This window comes from Penicillium verrucosum (genome assembly GCF_028828655.1).
Source record: "Penicillium verrucosum strain IBT 35672 chromosome Unknown utg000001l_segment0_segment0, whole genome shotgun sequence".
In the NCBI taxonomy this organism is placed as follows: Eukaryota; Fungi; Ascomycota; class Eurotiomycetes; order Eurotiales; family Aspergillaceae; genus Penicillium; species Penicillium verrucosum.
The window spans coordinates 5338941-5359225 of record NW_026643210.1 but is presented as its reverse complement, the minus strand read 5'-3'; the positions used below and the strand labels follow the sequence as shown (position 1 = coordinate 5359225).

General features: G+C 47.1%; 9 protein-coding genes across 9 annotated transcripts; 7 read left to right on the top strand and 2 right to left on the bottom strand.

The window, feature by feature from the left end:
• Positions 1-2981: 2981 nt before the first annotated feature.
• Positions 2982-3954, top strand: N7516_001981 (CFEM domain-containing protein; the record flags this gene model as incomplete). Its single annotated transcript, XM_057214701.1, has 4 exons — positions 2982-3068; positions 3138-3315; positions 3380-3657; positions 3709-3954. 4 exons carry the CDS (start codon positions 2982-2984, stop codon positions 3952-3954), a joined length of 789 nt encoding a protein of 262 aa, XP_057076584.1.
• Positions 3955-5018: 1064 nt separating this feature from the next.
• N7516_001980 (carnitine:acyl carnitine antiporter) lies at positions 5019-6248 on the top strand (the record flags this gene model as incomplete). The annotated part of the gene is made up of 4 exons (XM_057214700.1): positions 5019-5270; positions 5329-5377; positions 5458-5474; positions 5586-6248. The coding sequence occupies 4 exons, from the start codon at positions 5019-5021 to the stop codon at positions 6246-6248; spliced, it is 981 nt and encodes a 326-aa protein (XP_057076583.1).
• Positions 6249-6917: 669 nt separating this feature from the next.
• N7516_001979 (uncharacterized protein) lies at positions 6918-8312 on the top strand (the record flags this gene model as incomplete). Its single annotated transcript, XM_057214699.1, has 3 exons — positions 6918-6942; positions 6991-7310; positions 7362-8312. The coding sequence occupies 3 exons, from the start codon at positions 6918-6920 to the stop codon at positions 8310-8312; spliced, it is 1296 nt and encodes a 431-aa protein (XP_057076582.1).
• Positions 8313-8711: 399 nt separating this feature from the next.
• N7516_001978 (putative ubiquitin conjugating enzyme) lies at positions 8712-9462 on the top strand (the record flags this gene model as incomplete). The annotated part of the gene is made up of 3 exons (XM_057214698.1): positions 8712-8902; positions 9042-9134; positions 9209-9462. The coding sequence occupies exons 1-3, from the start codon at positions 8746-8748 to the stop codon at positions 9460-9462; spliced, it is 504 nt and encodes a 167-aa protein (XP_057076581.1). The 5' UTR covers positions 8712-8745.
• A 441-nt stretch (positions 9463-9903) lies between these two features.
• On the bottom strand, positions 9904-10893 carry N7516_001977 (RTA1 domain-containing protein; the record flags this gene model as incomplete). Its single annotated transcript, XM_057214697.1, has 3 exons — positions 9904-9994; positions 10054-10128; positions 10184-10893. The coding sequence occupies 3 exons, from the start codon at positions 10891-10893 to the stop codon at positions 9904-9906; spliced, it is 876 nt and encodes a 291-aa protein (XP_057076580.1).
• An 870-nt stretch (positions 10894-11763) lies between these two features.
• N7516_001976 (Zn(II)2Cys6 transcription factor domain-containing protein) lies at positions 11764-12994 on the top strand (the record flags this gene model as incomplete). Its single annotated transcript, XM_057214696.1, has 2 exons — positions 11764-11832; positions 11909-12994. The coding sequence occupies 2 exons, from the start codon at positions 11764-11766 to the stop codon at positions 12992-12994; spliced, it is 1155 nt and encodes a 384-aa protein (XP_057076579.1).
• Positions 12995-14428: 1434 nt separating this feature from the next.
• On the top strand, positions 14429-17740 carry N7516_001975 (ABC transporter permease/ATP-binding protein; the record flags this gene model as incomplete). Its single annotated transcript, XM_057214695.1, has 1 exon — positions 14429-17740. The coding sequence occupies one exon, from the start codon at positions 14429-14431 to the stop codon at positions 17738-17740; it is 3312 nt and encodes a 1103-aa protein (XP_057076578.1).
• Positions 17741-17780: 40 nt separating this feature from the next.
• On the top strand, positions 17781-18116 carry N7516_001974 (putative ABC multidrug transporter; the record flags this gene model as incomplete). The annotated part of the gene is made up of 1 exon (XM_057214694.1): positions 17781-18116. The coding sequence occupies one exon, from the start codon at positions 17781-17783 to the stop codon at positions 18114-18116; it is 336 nt and encodes a 111-aa protein (XP_057076577.1).
• A 375-nt stretch (positions 18117-18491) lies between these two features.
• N7516_001973 (uncharacterized protein) lies at positions 18492-19739 on the bottom strand (the record flags this gene model as incomplete). Its single annotated transcript, XM_057214693.1, has 1 exon — positions 18492-19739. One exon carries the CDS (start codon positions 19737-19739, stop codon positions 18492-18494), a length of 1248 nt encoding a protein of 415 aa, XP_057076576.1.
• Positions 19740-20285: the final 546 nt, after the last annotated feature.

The following is a 20285-nucleotide window of genomic DNA, read 5'->3' as shown; positions in this document are numbered from 1 at the left end:
GTAGTAATCGGAGAGAGATCCAATTTTCTTGGGCTGGTAGTAATGCGCCACAAAGAACTCCCCGCTGACATGGGCGCGAGTGATAAGGGAAGGTATAGCACGGTCTAGTAGATGAGGTCAATGGGGAGTTTGGACTTCTAAGAACCATGGCAAACTGAACTGGGTTTGCAGTGTGATAATTAGTTGAACTTGTTGTAACGTTAATATTATTAGTACATGTTGGAATTTAGCAGTTGACTCTATAGAGTAGGACAGATTACCATTGTTAACATGGTATACTAGTACAGTAGCAGAATCTCAGCCTTGAGGGTAGTGGAGTCCGGGGTAGTTCAGCCACGAGGGCATAGGAAGCCAGGGATAGCGATTAAAATTTGCCAAGGGACCGAAGAATGAGCTTCTGCAGGTTCCCACGTAAACTGTCAGGTGGCGTCCATGTCTACACGAATAGGAGCTTCAATTGTTGCAGGCTCAGACGGGAACGTGCTGGTGAGTATCTGTGGACGGAGTCTCCGTACAGCTGCATTTACAACAACATACGTATGGAGTACAACATAGACTTATGCTGAACTTGCTTGGCGCATAAGCCTAGACTATATTAAAATGTTAACCAGACGTGTAATGAATGAAAAATACCATCAAGTAGGACTGATACTCCGTATGCTATCAAGCCCAGTATAAGAACTTTGCAATCAAATCATATGTAGGGTGTACCTAGTTACAGCATTTAATATTATTATATGGAAGTAGGGAGCACTGTCTAGCCACAATAAATTCGATTTTTCATTGTAGCCGTGCCAAGCTGACCAACACCAGGTCCCCTGGTGTTGGTGCGCCCCAGCAGATACCCATTTTTCACCAGATACCCAATTTACAATTTTATGTATCCTTTGTATGACTTACCCATACAAAAGGTACTTAGACACCCCGTAAACATAATATGCATTTTCTTAGTACTCGAACTAGTAAGGGAAGGTGTAAGAAGATATATATAATATAAAGGAAGTCTATATTATTTAACCAAACTTTGGTAAGGAATATTAAGTATACTAAATTTAAGAAAGTACCTAGTTATTTCTACTATATAACCTTCATATAGTGTCATTTTAAAAGTATTCTTCTTCTTTTATATTAGATGTTAAGAATTTATACTACCATTAAATTAATTAAGTTAGACTTATACTATATATTCGTACACTTTCTATTACTTTAGCTAATTCGAGTGCTAAGAAAATGCACGTTATGTTTACGGGGTGTCTAAGTACCTTTTGTATGGGTAAGTCATACAAAAGATACATAATTTACAAATATGGTATCTGGTGAAAAATGGGTATCTGCTGGGGCGCACTAACAACCTTCCGGTTGTTGGGCGCCTGGCACGGCTACATTATCTGTATGTGGAGTGTACGTAGTATCTCGCATCCAATGTGGGTGTTTGATTTCGATCTGCGAAAGATTTGAATAGTTTGAAAGGCAAAGAAGGAAAGAAAAAGTGAAGATCCAAATGTTATTTCAATTCTAATAAATGTTATGTATCTCAAATCCATCAATCCCTTTCCAGGGGGATGTATCCCTTGTCAATCAACTGTATAACATGGGTACCCCGTAAACGGAGTATTTCATACGGTGTACTCCGCACATATTAAAACCAGAGTAACTAACTAACTAACGTATTTCACAGTGGCCAGCCCAAAAGCACATAGTAAATGCGATGAGATTACAACTTGATACCCGACAGCGGTAGTCTGTAGGTATTTCCTTATAAACCTTTCTTTTTAAGGTGATATTTAGCATCTTTAGGGAGTGTTGAAAAAAAGGACATGATTGCGGTATATATATTTCTAGTTTTTCATAACGTAATTTTCGGTAATTTTCGGTAATTTTCAAACGGTCGATAATATAATATATTGATACATGGCTTGAGTCTTATCAATGACTGACCACTTGTGAAATAGGTTAAATAGTTAAAAGGGAATAGAGGAATACCTAATAGACTGCGTAATCATAGCCATAGTACTCCATAGTTAGTAATCCTACCTAGGTACCTTGGTACTCCGTAGTCATAGTAATGATAAAGTGTGGCTGTGTTCAGCCACAAATAGCGGTGTCTCAACTGAGTTTTTAATTTTCAATAGTGCGATCGGATTGTCTCCGACTAGTACCTAGGTATTCGACCCTTCAGATTCGTCCCGGCTTGACTCCCGATTTGGATCTGTCGATCTCCACCTGTTTGAGCCTCGAAAAGGTACATCTCCCAAGGCACGGGAGTACAATTGGAGTTCAAATTGGTGAAAATCGGGGGAAAAGGAAAAACCTTACCTGATGAACCATCGTCAACCTTGGTTAACCTACCGGGGCCCCCTAAAGAATGCAACCAACGAACAACTTCATCGGCAAAATGGGAGGACTCCAATAATGGAAAACATGGAAAACATGGAAAACATGGAAAAAAGAAGCCAAAAAAAGCGAAAAAAAGCAAAAAAATCTGAAATCAAATTCACAGATGGGGCCCCCTGGTAATTGGTGAACCTATGAGATCGACATGGAGAAGGGGTGCGAGCTATCTCCGGGCCGATCTTCCCTCATTTCAGAGAGCAGATCCAGGATTTGGAGACTATGATGATCTCATATGGGTCAGGCAATTGATTCTTTCTCGCTCTCATCGCCACGTTGGGTAGCGTAACAATCCCAACTGGCCCCTGTGGGCCCTGAAAGGCAATCCACACCTTGGTGATTGGACTTGACCTTTCGTTTCATCCACTTTCTTCCTCTTTGGTCTATTATGGAGACTTCAATTTGGTAGTCTGGGGCAGGTGGCTGGTGAGCTTTGATGCAGAGTTTGTTTTTGTTTCTCAGGGCTCTCTCTCTTTATAAAACGAATCCCCAGCTCCAGATTTCTTTCGGTTTCCACTCTATCATAAATTTCCTCTTTCTTACAACATTCACCTTCAGAATCCTCAATTCCTTTTCCCTAATCCCCAATCATGAAGTCTTTCTCCCCCGTTGCTCTGGCCTTGATGGCCGCCTTTGGCATGGCTGCCGCTGAAGACATTTCTGCCTCTGAGTGTGCTGTGAGTTCAAAATTTCCCTTGATTACATATTGAGTTATGTGCTCAATGCTAATCCTATTGTGCTTATAGTCCATGTGTCTCTCCAACATGAGCAAGCAGGCCTCCGACTTGGGTTGCAAGGCCGGTGACATCGCCTGCCTGTGCAAGAGCGACGACTACAAGTTCGGTATCCGTGACTGCACCAAGGAGGCCTGCCCCAGCGACGATGCCGAGAAGGTTCTCGCTATGGCCGTCGCCAAGTGCCCTGGTATGTAACTGTCATGAATAATTTTTCGAATACTTTGATCTGGTAGACTAACATTATATCGCAGGCGGTGTTTCTGGCTCTGACGCTACCTCTGGTTCTTCTGGCTCCAGCTCTACCTCTGGCTCTGGTGACTCCACTACCACTGGCTCCGACGCTAGCTCCACTGGCTCTGATGCCTCTGGCTCCAAGACTGCCACCGGCTCCGACGCTAGCGCCACTGGCACTGATGCCTCTGGCTCCAAGACTGCCACCGGCTCTGACGCCAGCGCTACTGGCACTGGCGCCTCTAGCTCCAACGTCAGCGGCAGTGCTTCCGCCACTGGCTCCGTTACCACCATCACCGTAAGACACGCTCCATCTTCTTCCTGAAAATCACGCTGACCACATCTTTAGAGCACTAACGCCTCCGGCTCCATGGTGACCCAGACCAGCACTGGCGCCTCTTCCACCTCCACTGGCTCCGGCTCCGGCAGCGACTCTGACTCCGAGTCTGGTTCCGGTTCCGGCTCCGACTCCGACAGCTCTGCTTCTAGCTCCGCCGGCGCTGCTGCTTCCAGCACCAGTGATGGTGCCGCTGCCCCCATGGCCACCGGTGGTGCTATGGGTGTCCTCGGCATGCTCGCTATCCTCGCTCTGTAAATTCCCATACGCGAAGGTGTAGAATCCACTCTCTCATGTACTCCATGTTAATTTATGGGTTATGATTCTTGTGTCGCCGCCTGGCTTGTATAGGTACACTATGGAACGGGTTCATGATGGGTACAATTATCTTTTGTCTTCTCTTTGCTCCGAGGAGCTGTTATTTTAATGTCAATCAAGCTTAATGAATGAAATCTATATTATGGCATCTATCTTATAAATCTCCGCGCTTCAGGGTCTGATACTTGATACTAACTACCGTAGGGTTCCATAGTAAATCTGACCTTTATTTGATATTTTCATACCTGAATAATCCTGAGTTGAACACTTCATAACTAGTACATAGATGTATAATACTCTGTACTCCATACTGATATTTATTATAGTTAGACCTGCCGCAGAGAAAAAGCATGTGGATTTCCATGTGATTGCGACCGGTGTAGGTCGTACCGTATTGCCAAGTACTTACCCATAGTTAACTAACTATGCAACGATGTACATATAGTTATGTAGGCACTTTATATCTGTCCTGCGTCTGTACATTTTAGGACTATCAAGAGATCTAGTAACAGAACCTAGTCCTAACACGGCCATCCTTTATTCCGCGGGAAACATGGAGAGGTTGAGTTCTCCCGTTCACCCGGACTAACACACTAGGAGGTCACCGACGTTATAAGAAGAGCAGACATATGTACCTAATTCAATCCTTATACAACATAGGAAAATCACCATACCGTCCCAAAAGTCTTGATTAATATCTAGTACTATAACTAGTACTATAGACTTCCCTTAACTACTTCGTGTGATCTACTACGGGAAGTCTGTTTTTCCGCTACCGAGCCGAGGCACATCTTCGTCCGGGGAAGACCAGTCGGCTTCGGTCTGTCGGTGTCTCCATCATTGCGAGCTCTTTGGTCATATTTTTCTTATTGGACTATTAATTACTTTCACATCTTACCCTTGTCTACTCTCCTATCTTCTGCTCTTCTTCTTCTTCTTTTTCTCCTCCTTTTTCTCATCCTCCATCCCCATCCCTGTCTCTTCCCCGCTCCGATTCGCCCACAATGTCCCCCTCTACCTCCCCCACCACGCAACAGCTGAAAGAAGAGATCAAGGTTGTCGAGACCAAGGCTGTCAATCAGACAATTGTACAGCTGCGCTCTCTCGCAGCTGGTGCCGCTGGTGGTCTATGCGCCGTGGTTGTCGGACACCCGTTTGATCTGGTGAAGGTGCGCCTGCAGACGGCCGAGAAGGGAATTTACTCAGGCGCCATGGATGTGGTCAGGAGGACAGTTGCCCGTGAAGGTTTGGCTCGAGTATGATTATCACAAACATATTGAATATTTTGCGACCGAACTGACAATGGTTTCGTAGGGATTGTATGCCGGTGTCTCCGCACCGCTTGTTGGAGTTACCCCCATGTGTAAGTTCTCTAGCATCAGCTATAATGACTCTCATATGAGCAATTGGTCGTGTTGTGAGCTAACTAGTCCTGTCTCACAGTTGCCGTCAGCTTTTGGGTACGTCCTTTTTTTTTTAAAAAAAAAAAAAAAAAAAGAAAAAAGAAAAATCAACTTTTGGAGCTAAGCCAGCTGCGAGCGCCCAGCTAGAAGCGATGCTAACAATACCAGGGTTACGATGTGGGTAAGACTCTCGTGAATAAGTTCTCCACCGTCCCCATCAAGAACGACACCCCACAGTACTCCATTGCGCAGATCTCTTCTGCGGGTTTCTTCTCCGCCATTCCCATGACCCTGATCACGGCACCCTTCGAACGTGTCAAGGTTCTCCTCCAGATCCAGGGCCAGAAGACTCTGGCCCCGGGTGAGAAGCCCAGGTACTCTGGTGGTATGGATGTCGTGCGCCAGCTGTACAAGGAAGGTGGTGTTCGCAGCGTGTTCCGTGGTAGTGCTATGACGTTGGCGCGTGATGGCCCCGGCTCGGCCGCTTACTTCGCGGCCTACGAGTACATCAAGCGCTCCTTGACTCCCAAGGATGCCGAAGGCAATGTAACGGGCGAGCTATCCCTATCCGCCGTTGTGTGTGCTGGTGGTGCTGCCGGTATCGCCATGTGGATCCCTGTCTTCCCCATTGACACCGTCAAGTCTCGCCTGCAGAGTGCATCAGGCAAGCCTACCATGAGTGGTGTCATCCGCTCGGTTTACGCTAGCGGCGGTTTCAAGGCCTTCTTCCCTGGATTCGGACCAGCTCTTGCTCGTGCGGTGCCTGCCAATGCCGCCACTTTCCTCGGCGTCGAGCTGGCACACAAGGGCATGAAGAAGTTATTCGACTAAATTTGACGAGAATGCTTGTGTGTACATACCATGATTGATCTCTTTTTGCAGCGTTTTGTGTTCCATCCACGGATGGTTATCTGCGACCATGATTTGACTCTGATTGGTTCGCATCTTTTTGGTCATGCCTTGTGTCATTTTAGATCTTTGGTTGATGCCCGATATTCTATAGAAGACTTTTCCTTTGTGTGTGTGATTGCTGGGATTTGGCATGTCACATTAGTTCTAGAACATTAGATCTAGAATGAAGCAAATTTTATCAGCCAACATAATCTTGTAGGAATTTAGGAATCTTATCAATGGGATATAGGCAGCATACACACTTTTGAGATAATTGAGGCTCAACAAGGGTTTCTTTTGGCTTTTGTCGACTCCGTACCTGCGCTATATCCGAATAGGCTTAAGGGGGAGTCAAAGGATTGGCCGAACTAGCCTCGCCTATGAGAGCTTTCTATAGCCTGGACTGAGCGCTTACATGCCGGGGGCCATGATCGTGATTGTGGGGGCGATGCTTGGTCGGAGGAATTGGATGCCGATGATCTAAGGGGGTTCTATATTTAGACCATCTGATTGTGAACATTGAAGTAAATAATAAAAATATATGGCCATTCCAGTACAAAATAGAGAGCAAAGGAAAGTGTTCAAGTTCCAACTAATCTGTACAACTGAATGTTGATCAAAGGGTACAAGACAGGTACCTAAAATTGTAGGTGGAGCACCAGCAAACTCTAAGTACTGTAAGAGTATCCGCTGACTCCGGCGCTAGTGGTCTGCTGCCTGGCTTTGTATCAGATAAAAGCCCCCATCTTCCCCTCTATCTCATCTTTCTTCCAAGATTTCCATCTCATTTTCCATCGAATATATATAATATATATATATATATATATACTCACCATCGGTGTCGGCTTCATTATGTCCGTCACTAACGTCTTGATGCGTCGGGGCACCGAGCTTGCTGTCAATCATATGCAGTCGAGTAAGCCTGAGCACAAGGAGCCTAATGGAGGCTTGATGGCTCTGTTTGCTATCACTGCTATCTTGATTGGTCTTGCTTTCTGGGCTGTAAGTAATACAATTTACCAGATATAATTTTGTGGAACTAACACCCGACAGGTTGAGTATACCTACGGAATGGTGATTTCCACTCTGGCCGCAGTCGAAGATACCAACCCCGATATCTATGTGCGCATTACTCCCAATCCCGATACCACCAAGCCAACCGACGAGGAAGATCCTGAGCTGCTTGACGTTACTCCCCCCAAGCCCATCACCAGCAAGCTGCGCACTACTGTGAAGCACCTGCGCTCCCGTGCTGGCTTCCGGTCACGCTTCCGTGGAATGAGCATGTTTGTGGCATACACTGTGGCCCGTGGCTTCTTGTCATCTTTCATCCCTGTTCCTACCACTTCATATTTGGGCCAGTTTATCGTTCAGTCTGTCCTGAGCGTTCTCCTGGCTACTTGGCAGATGGCCTGGGTGCACATTGTCATCTCCGAGCCCTCCCCAAAGCGCTTCTACCAGCGTATCCCCAGTTATAAGACTTGGATTAAGATTGCCCCGGCTGCTGCTCTCCAGGATGTTCTCACCGCTGCTGCTTTCTTCGTCCCCATGGCCGTTGCCAATTTTGCCGGTTGGCTCGATGTTGCCGGTGACCAGGAGGTCCCGCCTATTGTGGCCATCTACCGTTTCATGGGCGTCAGTGTGATTCCTGCTATCCTGGCATTCTTAATCTCCATGCCTGCTCGTGTCATCTTTGTCCGTGTGGCGGCCTCCATGCTTCCCGAGGAGGATGAAACTATTGTGCCATTTGATCGTTCTTTCGGGGGCAAAGTCAGCCCTGCAATTACCGGTGGTAGCGGCAAGATCGGTCTCATGGATGCATGGACTACCTTTGACTGGGCTGCCCGTGTCCGGTTCGCCAAGGTTATTGGTAAGACATTTGCCATGGAGGTGGCGCTTGGTATCTTCGCCACTCTGGTACTTGGTGGTCAGGCCTTTTGGATTTTCAAGACTGCCAAGCCCACTGACTCTGATGCTCCCGGGATGCAAATAAGCTGGGAGTAAAAACACAACCATTTGAGAGATCAGTCTCAGGTGGTAGATTGTGAAGAAGCTAGGATGTGTGTGTTTGCGTAATTGATACCTTTGCTATATCTATATTACTGGGAGAGATTGAAATGTTTGCCCCGTACGATAGTCTTTCAATGTCCTAATGAACTACGAGATCTAAACATCATGACATTCCTAAGGTCCTCAGCCCTCAAATCAACATGGGTATAGTAGCTGATTACCCGCCAACAAGTGTATAGGTAGTTACCGCCTCCCCATCTAAGCCATTTAAACCCCGCTTTAGGCTTACCGCCTTCATTTCTTTTTGCGCCCCTCACCCTCTCCTCACCTTCTCCTCTTTGCCCTCCTTTGACTTTTGAAATCGACTTCGGATATCGACCGAATCTTGCACCTCCATCTTTCTGCTTTCTATTCCCCCATTATCAGCATGGCGACTTCTCCCGCCGGGCGCATGCTGTCCCGCCAACTGCAGCAGATGCAGTCCGATAAGGACATTCCCGGAATTAGTTGCGGCTTGGTTGATAACAACGTTTTCGAATGGGAGGTTATGCTCATGATATCAGATGATGTGAAGCTATATGGGGGTATGTCATGATTTTGTTATACATGATTTTGAGCTTGCATTCCTGGGCTGGTGCTGTGGCAAACACAACCCCGCCTGGGGATATATACCATCCTGCCACAGAGTGTGTTGAAGAAATACTAACAAGTTTGCTTGAATAGGTGGTTTCTTCCGGGCTCGTCTCTCTTTCCCATCGGAATACCCTCACCGTCCACCAAAGATGAAGTTCGAATCTCCCATCTTCCACCCGAATAGTATGTGGCTTCTGTTGGAATTATTTATCATTAAGACAATTACAATTTGCTTACAAATGACTGCCCTTTGATAGTTTACGAGAATGGCGACGTGTGCATTTCCATTCTGCACCCACCCGAGGAGGACAAGTACGGCTATGAGTCGGCTGCGGAACGTTGGTCTCCCGTGCAAACACCCGAGACAATCCTACTGTCCGTGATTTCTATGCTTTCCAGCCCGAACGATGAAAGCCCAGCGAATGTGGAGGCTGCTAGGCTATGGCGTGAGGACCCTGCGGAGTTTAAGAAGCGCGTCCGTCGGTGTGTCCGTCTCACATTGGATGACTAGGACATCGTTTAATTATTCACGGCAATTTAAGATGGTGGGTTATGATCTGATTTAACATGGGGTTGCCGGGGTTCTTTTTCTTTCTTTTCTTGTTCACTGTACCGCGGCGAGCGGTGGTTCTCTTCTTTTGTTGCATAGAGTGAGCAATGCTTTGCCATGCTCTCCAGTTCAGGTTCATTTGCGGTGCATCTCTTTGCGATTTCCATGAGGGCTGGAGTTTCATCCTGGTATCTTTGTTCCACTAGGTTAGGATTAAATCTATTTCCGAAGAAACTTCACAATATTGAACGTAAATCCAGCACAATTGTAGATTGATATTGACTGTGAGATATATGCCTTGATTAAGTAGAGGCTATTCTAGCAAAATGTTGGAAAGATTGAATTTAAAAGAACAGCAAGATAACCGCCAAGATGACACAAAACTAAAAGGAAAGAAGGCGATTATGTACGGTTCTTGGGCGCGAAGCGTAGTGATGGGAGGAAGATTCCGGGATGGAAGATGGTCATGGCCAGACAGGCCAGAGCAATCATCCTAATGACACGTCAGATATGATTCCCAAGAGCTTTGAACCAAACCAAGAGACCACTTACATTCCGTCCAAGACAAGGAACTCATTCTCCTTCTGCATCAGCGGGTTACCCCAGCCACCAGCCATCTCCGGGATACTAGATATCGTGGTAAGTAAAGTGCCTTGTGTGGACTCGGAACATTGGGTCTTACCGATAAATGCACCGAATCAAGACTGTGAAGTAGGCAAAGACCTCGGCGCCCACGATGAATGGCATCCACTTTGGAACAATTGGCGAAACATCGAGGTTCTTCTCACCCGAGAAGCCATCACCGTGCTTGAAGACCCTCCAGAAGAAGACGACAGCAAAGAATGCACATACAACCATGGTTGCAACCTGGAAAGCGATACCGGCGATGATAATGTTGTCGCCTGCTTTGAGTAATGCATAGTGGTCATTGCCAGCAGCCGCAGCGACACCACCTCCAGCAGCCTGCAAAATGAGAGATCCAATATCGCATCCGATGAAGATCCAGGTGAAAAGACGCGGCTTCAAGATTGAGTGTTCGGGTCCCAAGCTCAGAATGATATGCTTCAATGTTAGGTAGACACCCGCCGCGACGAAGGTTGGTGCTAGCACCAGACACACGATCTGAAGTTTGAATGCAGGTCCTGACCATGGGTTATCATGCATGAGAACCCGGCCGATATATCCGGCCATTTCCATAAATGTGCCAATGAGGAGAGCTGTCAAGAATGTCCATGTTCGGTAGTAGACGCCGAGACCTGTTTGGCATATTCCGAGTAGGGCAAAGAAGACTGTAAAGAAGATGTTTCCGCCAAAACTGGGGTAATAACCGTATGTCGTGAGTTCAACAGGGCATCGTGGGCCTACTTCAGTACAGGTCGCGTAACTCGCCATGTTTGGGTATAAGACGTGTAAATAAAAGGAAAGAGAGATGGAGGAGAGGAAGAAGGAGAATGAAGGGAGGGGGGAGCCAAGTAAGAGAGGGTGTAAGTTCTAGAAGGGAGATGATAAGAGTCTAGAGTCTTGCACCTCTCAGCCTTCCAAGGTTGGGATTGATATCAAATCACAATAAAATTTTTGGTAAAGGTTAACGCTAAGGGACAGAAACAACCAGCAAGTGGAGAGCCTTAAATTGGATTCAACACCTGAACAGGATGAAACGGCCGTCAAATGCATTTCCATTGGCTGTTTCATGGTCGTTCTTACCCGTTCTCGTTCTCGTTCTCGTTCTCGTTCTCCCCACGTCGCTTACATCGTGATCCACTTGTTGGTCTACCTGGGTATAGTTAGTATACGCTTGGATCCTGTCGGGAGAATTGCGCTTTTTGGCCCGAGATCTTTTCTTCTTCTTTTCTTTCTATAGAATCTATAAATCTCCAGATAATGTTGATCAGAACCAAGTTGATAGTTTCAAATTCTCTCTAGGGCTCTACTGACACATGTGATCATGCTAAGGCTGAGTGAGTGATGCCTAAGGGTATATTGGCTGACGTGGGGGCCAAGCAACGAAATATCAAATGAGAATAATCCGACAAATAAACAAAAGGCAGAACTTGTAAAAAAAAAAAAAAAGACAAACCCATCAAGAGTACTCTGTATAGAAGAGAGAAACCAACACAAGTCGTGAATAGCCGTTTTATAGTTGCAGTCCACGTGACACCCTTCACATTATCTTCTTCTCTCCCGCGCTTGGACTCGTCCACATCTTAAAAGAGTCCGAGCCAAAACCGGTTATATGGACCCTCAGGTACCGAGGTTACCGAGATGCCTCCTCGCCGAGCGCATACAAAATCTCGCCAAGGATGCGACCAGTGCAAGAGACGTCGTGTCAAGGTTAGTTACGGAAGTTCAGGACGGCTCCATAGTTTGCGCTTCGGGCTCCATCAAATGACGCGACTAACGGCAGCAGTGTGACGAAAAGGGGCCACCGTGCTCCAATTGTATCTCGCGAGAACTTTCGTGCACATATTTAAGGGCGCCGCCTCGGCCCGATTCACGAGCGGGCGAGACCCCGGTCCCGTTGGCTATTATAGACCCAACTCCTCTGCGGCCGAGGATCCCTAGCCTAGCAGCTTCCTTTTCTTCAACCATTTCAGGGGTACGAGATCTGGAGCTTATGCATAAGTTTTCCACCGAAACCTTTATGAGTCTTTGCTCTTCCAACTCGGAGCATTATGTCTGGCAAATTGCCATTCCTCGCCTGGCCCTCCAGTATGATTTTCTAATGAATGGCATTTTGGCACTGGGTGCTCTTCATATTGCCGCAACAATTGAGCCACCGGAGTCGCTGGTGTATATTGACGTCGCCTTGCAATATCACAATCTCACATTTGCGCCATATCGAGCAGCTGTTGACAGTATCAATCCAATGAACTGCGAGGCTGCGCTGGCGCAGTCCATTATCACCACCGTTATAGGCATTGCTCTTCCAAGAGTCACTGCTGCCCGCGGGGAAACTTCAAGCATAACGGAGAATATTGTCGTCGTATTTGAACTCTTGCAAGGCGTGAGAAAGATCCATCGGATTGGTGAATCCTGGATCAAATTAGAGCTCTTTTCCCGTCGAAAACACCATTGGGATCCTGGATCGGTCAATCTAGATAGCGACACCCGGGCTGCCCTGGAGCGACTCGGTACTTTGAATGACGAGACCCTCGCCAGTATTGATCCCATTCAGCATCAGGTCAACAAAGATGCTATTGTCTACTTGCGGCACTTCTCAATCCGAGTGGCCAATTCCGTTGACCCTGCCAACGTCCTGGCTTGGCTCGCTATGATTGACAAGGAATTCGTGGACAATGTGCGACGCCGACAGCCTTTAGCTTTGTTGATTCTTATGCACTGGGGTGTGTTGCTCGGGGAGCTTGATGGCCAGCATTGGTGGGCGCGAGACTCGGGCCGGGCACTGATCTCCGAGTTATTGGATGCGCTGCACCCCGAAGACATGGAATGGGCTAACGCTTTGGCTTGGCCCCAGAAAAAGATGGGACTCTGATGAAACTTTCAAAACCAGATCCTCAACAACCAATCTGGAGCCTAAATAGCCGATATCCGCGCAGGATTTCCCGGACCAGATTACCATGTATTTGCCCTAACTCTTGTACAATGCAGTGTACAGCACCGCCCCTATGATAAGAATTTTTAAAAAGAAGAAATAAAAAGGGAGAAAGAAAGTGACTTTGAAGAAGGCAGACCCATGTATCAATATCAATAGATTTTGTCCTATTTGGTGAAGCTAGTAAGGACCAGAGAGAGAGAAGAAGAAAGGTTGATTTCCTCAAACACACAGAGAGCTACTTATGTAGGTGGCCAGTCTGACGAACAAGGCCTGATGAATCAGGTGTCCATCTCAACACTATTGCTGTTGTACTAGTCAGTTTGTATTGTACACGAGACACAATTTTATTCGAATGTTGGATCACGGAGTATTAACTCGTATAGTCTATAGGTAGGCCCATCAGCAATTTAATCGCGTTGGACATTACACATACTTATTCAGCCCTGGCCCTGTTTGGAGCACTAAAGGTTATCTCTTTAGATGGAATGACTACTACAGAACAAAAATGTTATTGATGAAGGCTAGCTCATTGATTACAGCTCTAATTCAAGACGTAAATATCCAAATGACGTGTCTCACAGACTAGTTATCATTTCGTGATAGTTCGAACAAGGGTATACGCATATGACGATATAGGAAATGGTATAACTAATGGGTTTTCATTGGCCTTGGCCCTCTATCTTTGCTACATATATATATATATATATGCTGTTTAACATGCGCCTTTTCATTGTTTAGGGGGCTATTCGGATCACCATAAGCCAAACATAACTGGTAAAACCACCAACATCAGCCAACTGCCAAGATAGTGTCAATCCATAACTCTCTATATGGGCCACAGGGGGTATAAACGGCGTTTTATAGGGGTTCGTCATTATTTGATAGTTAAATCTGCCTGTTATCGGATACTGTGTAGAACTTCAACTTGAATTAGGCACGCCTTCGAATTTTGTTCTTGTTTTGAGGAATACGTAGTCTTATACAGGAGTTTTTATATAGGCAACCCAATAATGGAGAGCCCCATTTGAGACCCTAAGCGCTATATGACTGTAATCCTTGCAATAAAAAGAGAAAGCCTAGTGTGAATCGTGCTATCTTGGCAGATCGTGGGGCGAAGGATCACTGATCAATCGTCTCTCGCAGCTAACCTCGCATTATGTTCCACCCTCGTTCACCACACCTTCACTCTTTGACTCTGACCCATCATTCGATATGACAGGCGCATCGGAGCAGGACATACTTGCCCAGCACATTACAACTCCCATAATCAAGATTAGTTATTTTCAACTCTTCCGATATGCGACCCAAAAAGATTTGTTCATTATTGGCGTCTCATTTCTTGCTGCGATCATAGCGGGGGCGATCACAACAATGCCGGCGCTGCTAACAGGTTTATTGATTGGCAGTATACAAGACAGCTGGTCTGGGGGTTCATCCCAAGACAGATCTAATACCGAATTGACGCGCTTCACAATTTACTTTGTGTATCTTTTTCTGGGCGAGATAGTGTCATGCTACATTGCCAATATCGGATTCATCCGTACTGGCATCATATTATCGAGCCGGATCAGAGAACGGTATTTGGCTGCGCTTCTAAGTCAAAACATTGCCTTCTTTGACAATATTGGAGCCGGAGAAATATCAACTCATATCACCGCCGACGCGGATTTAATTCGAGATGGTATTTCAGAGAAAGTCAGTGTTGCTGTACAGTGCTCTGCATCGGTTATCACCGCCTTCGTCATAGCTTTCATGCGAGACTGGAGGTTGACACTTATCCTGGCCTCTAGTATCATCTGCATCACCCTTGTGTTTGCTGCCGCCGGTATAATGCTCACAAAATATCGTCAGCAATGGTTGGGAGAGACCGCAGCATCTGGTACCATTGTCGAAGAGGTGTTTTCATCCATCAGAACGGTCGTGGGGCTCAATGCGCAATCTGAGCTTGTGGCCCGATACGATGGCTGTCTAGCTAAAGCAGAACGGTTTGCAAATAACGCTAGGCTTATATCCGGTGCTCTGCTTGGTGCTGTCTTTGCTGTTATCTACCTGGCTATCGGTTTGGGATTCTGGATGGGTTCGCGCTTCCTGGTAGCGGGTACATCCTCGTACGTCGATATCCTGACCATTATCCTCGCGACAGTGACCGGCATCGCTTGTCTTGGTGGTATAGTTCCCCCACTTCAAGTCTTCACTATTGCTACAGCCGCTGGATCAAGACTGTATAGCACCATTGACAGAAGACCTCCCGGGACCGCGAGTCGTCCTTCCGAAGGAAAGATAGACAGTGTGCTTGGTCATATTGAGTTACAAAATGTCAGACACGTATATCCTTCAAGACCAGATGTCGTTGTTTTGGATAACCTGAGCTTGGATATTGAGCCTGGAAAAACGACAGCCATTGTTGGACCGTCTGGGTCCGGAAAGAGCACCATAATCGAACTTCTCGAGCGTTTCTATGATCCCCTTGCTGGCAATATTCTCTTGGATGGTCACAAACTCTCAGAGCTGAGCCCAAATTGGTTAAGGCAGCAAATTTCGCTGGTCCAGCAATCACCTACATTGTTTGCTACGACTATATTCGAGAACATACGGTATGGTCTGATTGGAACGCCCCATGAGAATGCATCCAAGGAGGATATCGAGAATATTGTCTACGATGCCACTCGCGTCGCAAATGCCCACGACTTCATCACTCAGTTACCTGACAGCTACGACACCCTTGTTGGCGAGGCTGGCGTGTTACTCTCCGGTGGCCAGAAACAACGCATTGCCATCGCTCGCGCCCTCATCTCCGATCCTCGAATTCTTCTTCTTGACGAAGCCACCTCTGCCTTGGACTCGACGAGTGAATCTATTGTTCAAGCTGCAATCGAGAAAGCATCTCAAGGGAGAACGACCATTGTTGTGGCTCATCGTTTGTCAACCGTCAAATCTGCGCACAAAATCATCGTCTTGTCTGGTGGTCAACTCGTTGAACAAGGTACTCATGGCTTTCTTCAAGAAAAGAATGGAGTGTATAATCGACTAGCTAAATCACAGGCTGTCGACTTGAATGAAAAGGAATCTCTCGAGGATGAGAATTATTTGGAAGTTTCCATCCAAAATGCTAAATCTGTCTCCGAAGAGACAGAAAAAGAGCCTCCGCCGGTCACCGGAAGCCCTTTGTTTGATACAGTCCACAAGGAGGCATATGCTATCGAGAGCCTGGATCGCCCAAGCCACCAGTATTCGATGCGGACCCTTCTGAGGTTTGTGAATGGTTTCCACAAGGACTCTATGACATTGGTGTCAATGGGGTTTCTAGCTTCAATCCAAACAGGAGCTGGTGCACCCGTTCAGGCAGTGTTTCTGGCCAAATGTCTTACTGCACTGGCAAAACCTCAAGCTGAATTTTCACAGCTTCGGTCCGAGACAAATCTTTGGGCTGGATTGCACGTCGTCTTGGCTTTTGTACAGTTCTTCGCTTACTCGGCTCAAGCCTCTGCTCTGGGTAAATGTACAGAGAGGCTTATCCGTCGTCTCGGTGGCTTGTCCTTCCAGGCCCTGCTCGACAAAGACATGTCTTTCTTTGATATGGAGGAGCACGGTGTCGGCGCACTGGTATCATTTCTCGGCACTGAGCCAGCCAGTATGGCGGGCATGGGTTGCTACGCCATCGGAAATTACATTATGGCACTCACAACTCTCATCGGTGCCATCGCAACCAGTCTAGCTGTTGGATGGAAACTTGGACTTGTCGGTGCAGCTACAGTCCCTATTCTTCTGATCTGCGGATTCCTTCGATTCCGCGTCATGGCTCAGCTTGAGGCCCATATTCGTCAAGTATATCAAGAAACAGCATCACTAGCCAGTGAAGCAGTCTCGGCTATCCGCACTGTCATATCTCTAAATCGGGAGTCCAATGTTGCAGCAATATTTCACAATAAGCTGGTCGAACAAGATTCGAAGAGCATTCGCTCCAGCCTGACAACTTCGGCCCTTTTCGCCTTTTCTCAATCGGCACCTTTGCTGTGTACTGCCCTTGGCTTATGGTATGGTGGCACCCTCGTTATTAGTGGGGAGTATGGATTATTCCAGTTCATCCTGAGTTTCGCTGCTGTTAACATCTGCGGTGACGCTGCCGGCTTGATATTTAGCAGCTCGCCAGATCTAGCCAAGGCAAAGCTGTCGGCCATCCGACTTAAAGGGCTGTTGGATCGACAATCACAGCCCAAATCACAGCCCCAATTGGATTTTAGCGAATCTCAACCTCTTTTGCAAGGAAGTATTGGATTCCGGAATGTCCACTTTTCGTATCCTACACGCCCTGACCGGAAAATACTGAATGGCCTCGATCTCACTGTACACAAGGGCAAATACATCGCTTTGGTTGGACCCAGTGGATGCGGGAAAAGCACGATTGTTGCACTTTTAGAACGTTTCTACCATCCTCTCGCCGGCCTTGTTACAATGGACGACCGGGATCTCTCCTCAATGGATATGAGCGCATACCGCAATCAAGTGGCACTTGTGAACCAAGAGCCTACACTCTTCCAGGGCACCATCCGAGATAATCTCCTCCTAGGACTCGACGCAGCAAAGTATTCCCAGGAAGTATTGGAGACCATCTGCAAGGACGCGCATATCCTTGATTTTATCCATTCACTACCGCAAGTCATTCGCCGAATTTTATATCGCTAGCAGTAAACTGACCTGGTCATGCAGTCTCGGATTTGATACGATGTGCGGAGGAAAGGGAAACAACTTTTCCGGTGGTCAGAAACAGCGACTAGCAATTGCGCGTGCCCTTTTGAGACAGCCAAGCGTCCTGTTATTAGACGAAGTCACTTCGGCGCTGGATTCGGAATCCCAAAGCGTAGTCCAGACTGCACTTGATCAAGCTGCAAAGCAACGCACAACAGTTGCCATTGCCCATCGCTTGAGTTCTGTTCAGAATGCGGACCTCATCTGCTTCCTAGAGGACGGCGTGGTCGTTGAATCTGGAACACATGCCGAGCTCATACGAAGGCGTGGGCGTTATTTTGCAATGTTGAGCCTGCAGAACCTTGAGAAATAGATGTGAACCCTTTGGTTCAACTGTCCCCAAGTTCCTTTGTTTTCTTTTTTTTTTGTGTTTACATTTGATCTTGATTAAGTATAAACCATTGCGACTGCGGAATTTCTACTTTTGAGCTGTTGGCTACTGAGTCTCTTACACCCAGTGCAATAAACCCAGCTTATCTCTAAGAGAGGAAGTCCTTCTCCGATATGAACCAAATAGAGATTGATTGAGCAAGTACTATATGATAGGCGGAGTGTGGACTGTACGAAGTCGAGATATCACGGAAACATATTCGTCCAGATGTCTCATGTATCTCGAAAATCACTACGGAGTAGGGTTACAAGTATTGTGGCCGGTCTACAGCCGCCCCTAGTCCCCTTGCCGCTCATTTCACATCCGAGCTTTCTCCCTTCCAGTTCCGAGACCATTGTGAGTCCGTATCAAATTGAAGGCATCTGCCTCATGCTTGCACACCTGCATGCTCAATGGACCGCCCACCTGCCTGAGCCAATAGGACCGCCCACAATCGAACAGCCAGTTGCGAGTCCCTACTTGAATCAACTCAGCAAGAAAGCACTGCGGTGTGCTGCGATCTTCGGTGAAGATGATCTTTGGGAACTCTCGCTGGGCTTCAGGTGTGGCATTTTCATGGCCCAGTCGGAAGACCTCGTCGAAGGTAATCGGGTGATAGAGCTGAGAACCGACCTGGACAATGCCCGTCGTTCGTGCTGCTGCGTGCAATAGACACGCGTTTGCTACGAGGTCCACGGGGATCTCGTCGAGGATATTGGTGCCTGTTTGATAGCCTTCGGTGGCATGCCAAACCTGTGTGGCGCCTCGATCGGAGAACCAGAGCCGAGTAAACTTGGTGAGAGGCGTGGAGTCCTCCGATCCATATAGCGAGTAGGGATGTCTGAACGCAGGACCGAAGATTGTTGGCCGTAGTAGTAGAATTGGAAGAAGAGGGAAGCGGCTGAGTAGTACACGTTCCATGATATGCTTGGCTTGAGTGTAGGTAGACGAGAATTTGCCCGCGTGCGGTGATGTGTCAAGCGTTAACATGGATGCCAGCTCTTCCTCCGGATCCTCTTCGCCCCCCAATTGATATATCCGCTCTAAGACTGGGCCATCCGGAAGATGGCTATTGACGTATGAGGTAGATATCTGGACGAGGAGTTTCAGTCGCCGGAATCCAGACGAAACCCGGGCCATTTCCAGCGCAGGGAGGCAATTGCTTTCCAGTGCATCACGAATGGGGCCTTCAAGCTTGATCTTGGCTGCTGTATGAATGACCAGCGTCACCTGGTCTTGAAGCTGTTCAAGGACGTTGGGTTCAATACCAAAGTTCACCATTTTCATATCGCCAATCACAAACTCCACTTTCTTTGTGGCTAAAATAGCCTGTGCATGATTTGGCATCGATTCTTTCAATTTTCCAATGGCTCGCTGGGGGTTCCCTCGAACCAAGACGAAAATCTTCCGAGTCGGCAGTTGCAAAGCTAGCTTGTACAGGAGACAACCCCCTAAGCACCCAGTACCTCCGGTGAGGAATACTGTATGGCCCTCAAATATCTTTCCATATCCTCCCCGCACGACCTCCTCGGCATCTGGTGATTTTGCGATCAAAGCTGATGACATTGAACAGGCTGGACAAGAGATTCGGGTGTAAAGTGTAGCTTAAGGTCTCTATAGAAGAAGTATCTATAGAAGAATGACAGAAAGTATTGGCTGCGGTTGCGATAATGTCGGAAGGTATATAGAATGCCGTAGCATCTTTCGTTCAAACCTGGAAGTCAAATGGTTGGTAGGACAGGACTTAATGTCCCTCTTACATTTGTACGGTCTTGGATGCTGGAGGTTACTTTTCTGGACCTGCAGGCTGACAAGTTAGGGGCTTCGATTTGACTGACAAGACTGGTAGTCTCCACGGACATGGAATGGGGGCTTCGCTCTTGTCGGAATAACACAATAGCCCCGGAGGTAGACCTGGACTTTCGCGCCATGTGCTGCCGAGGTTGAATGTGATTGTGTGACCTGAAGGAGTATCGTGTCGTAATTCCTAGAGATCTGGCCCAAGGGGCATAGGCAGAGCTGCACTCCATTTGTCTGAGGAATGTAGGGCTCGGAGTAAGCATATCCATCCAGGACAAGCCCATACCTGATAAACGGGTCGTACGAGTCTCA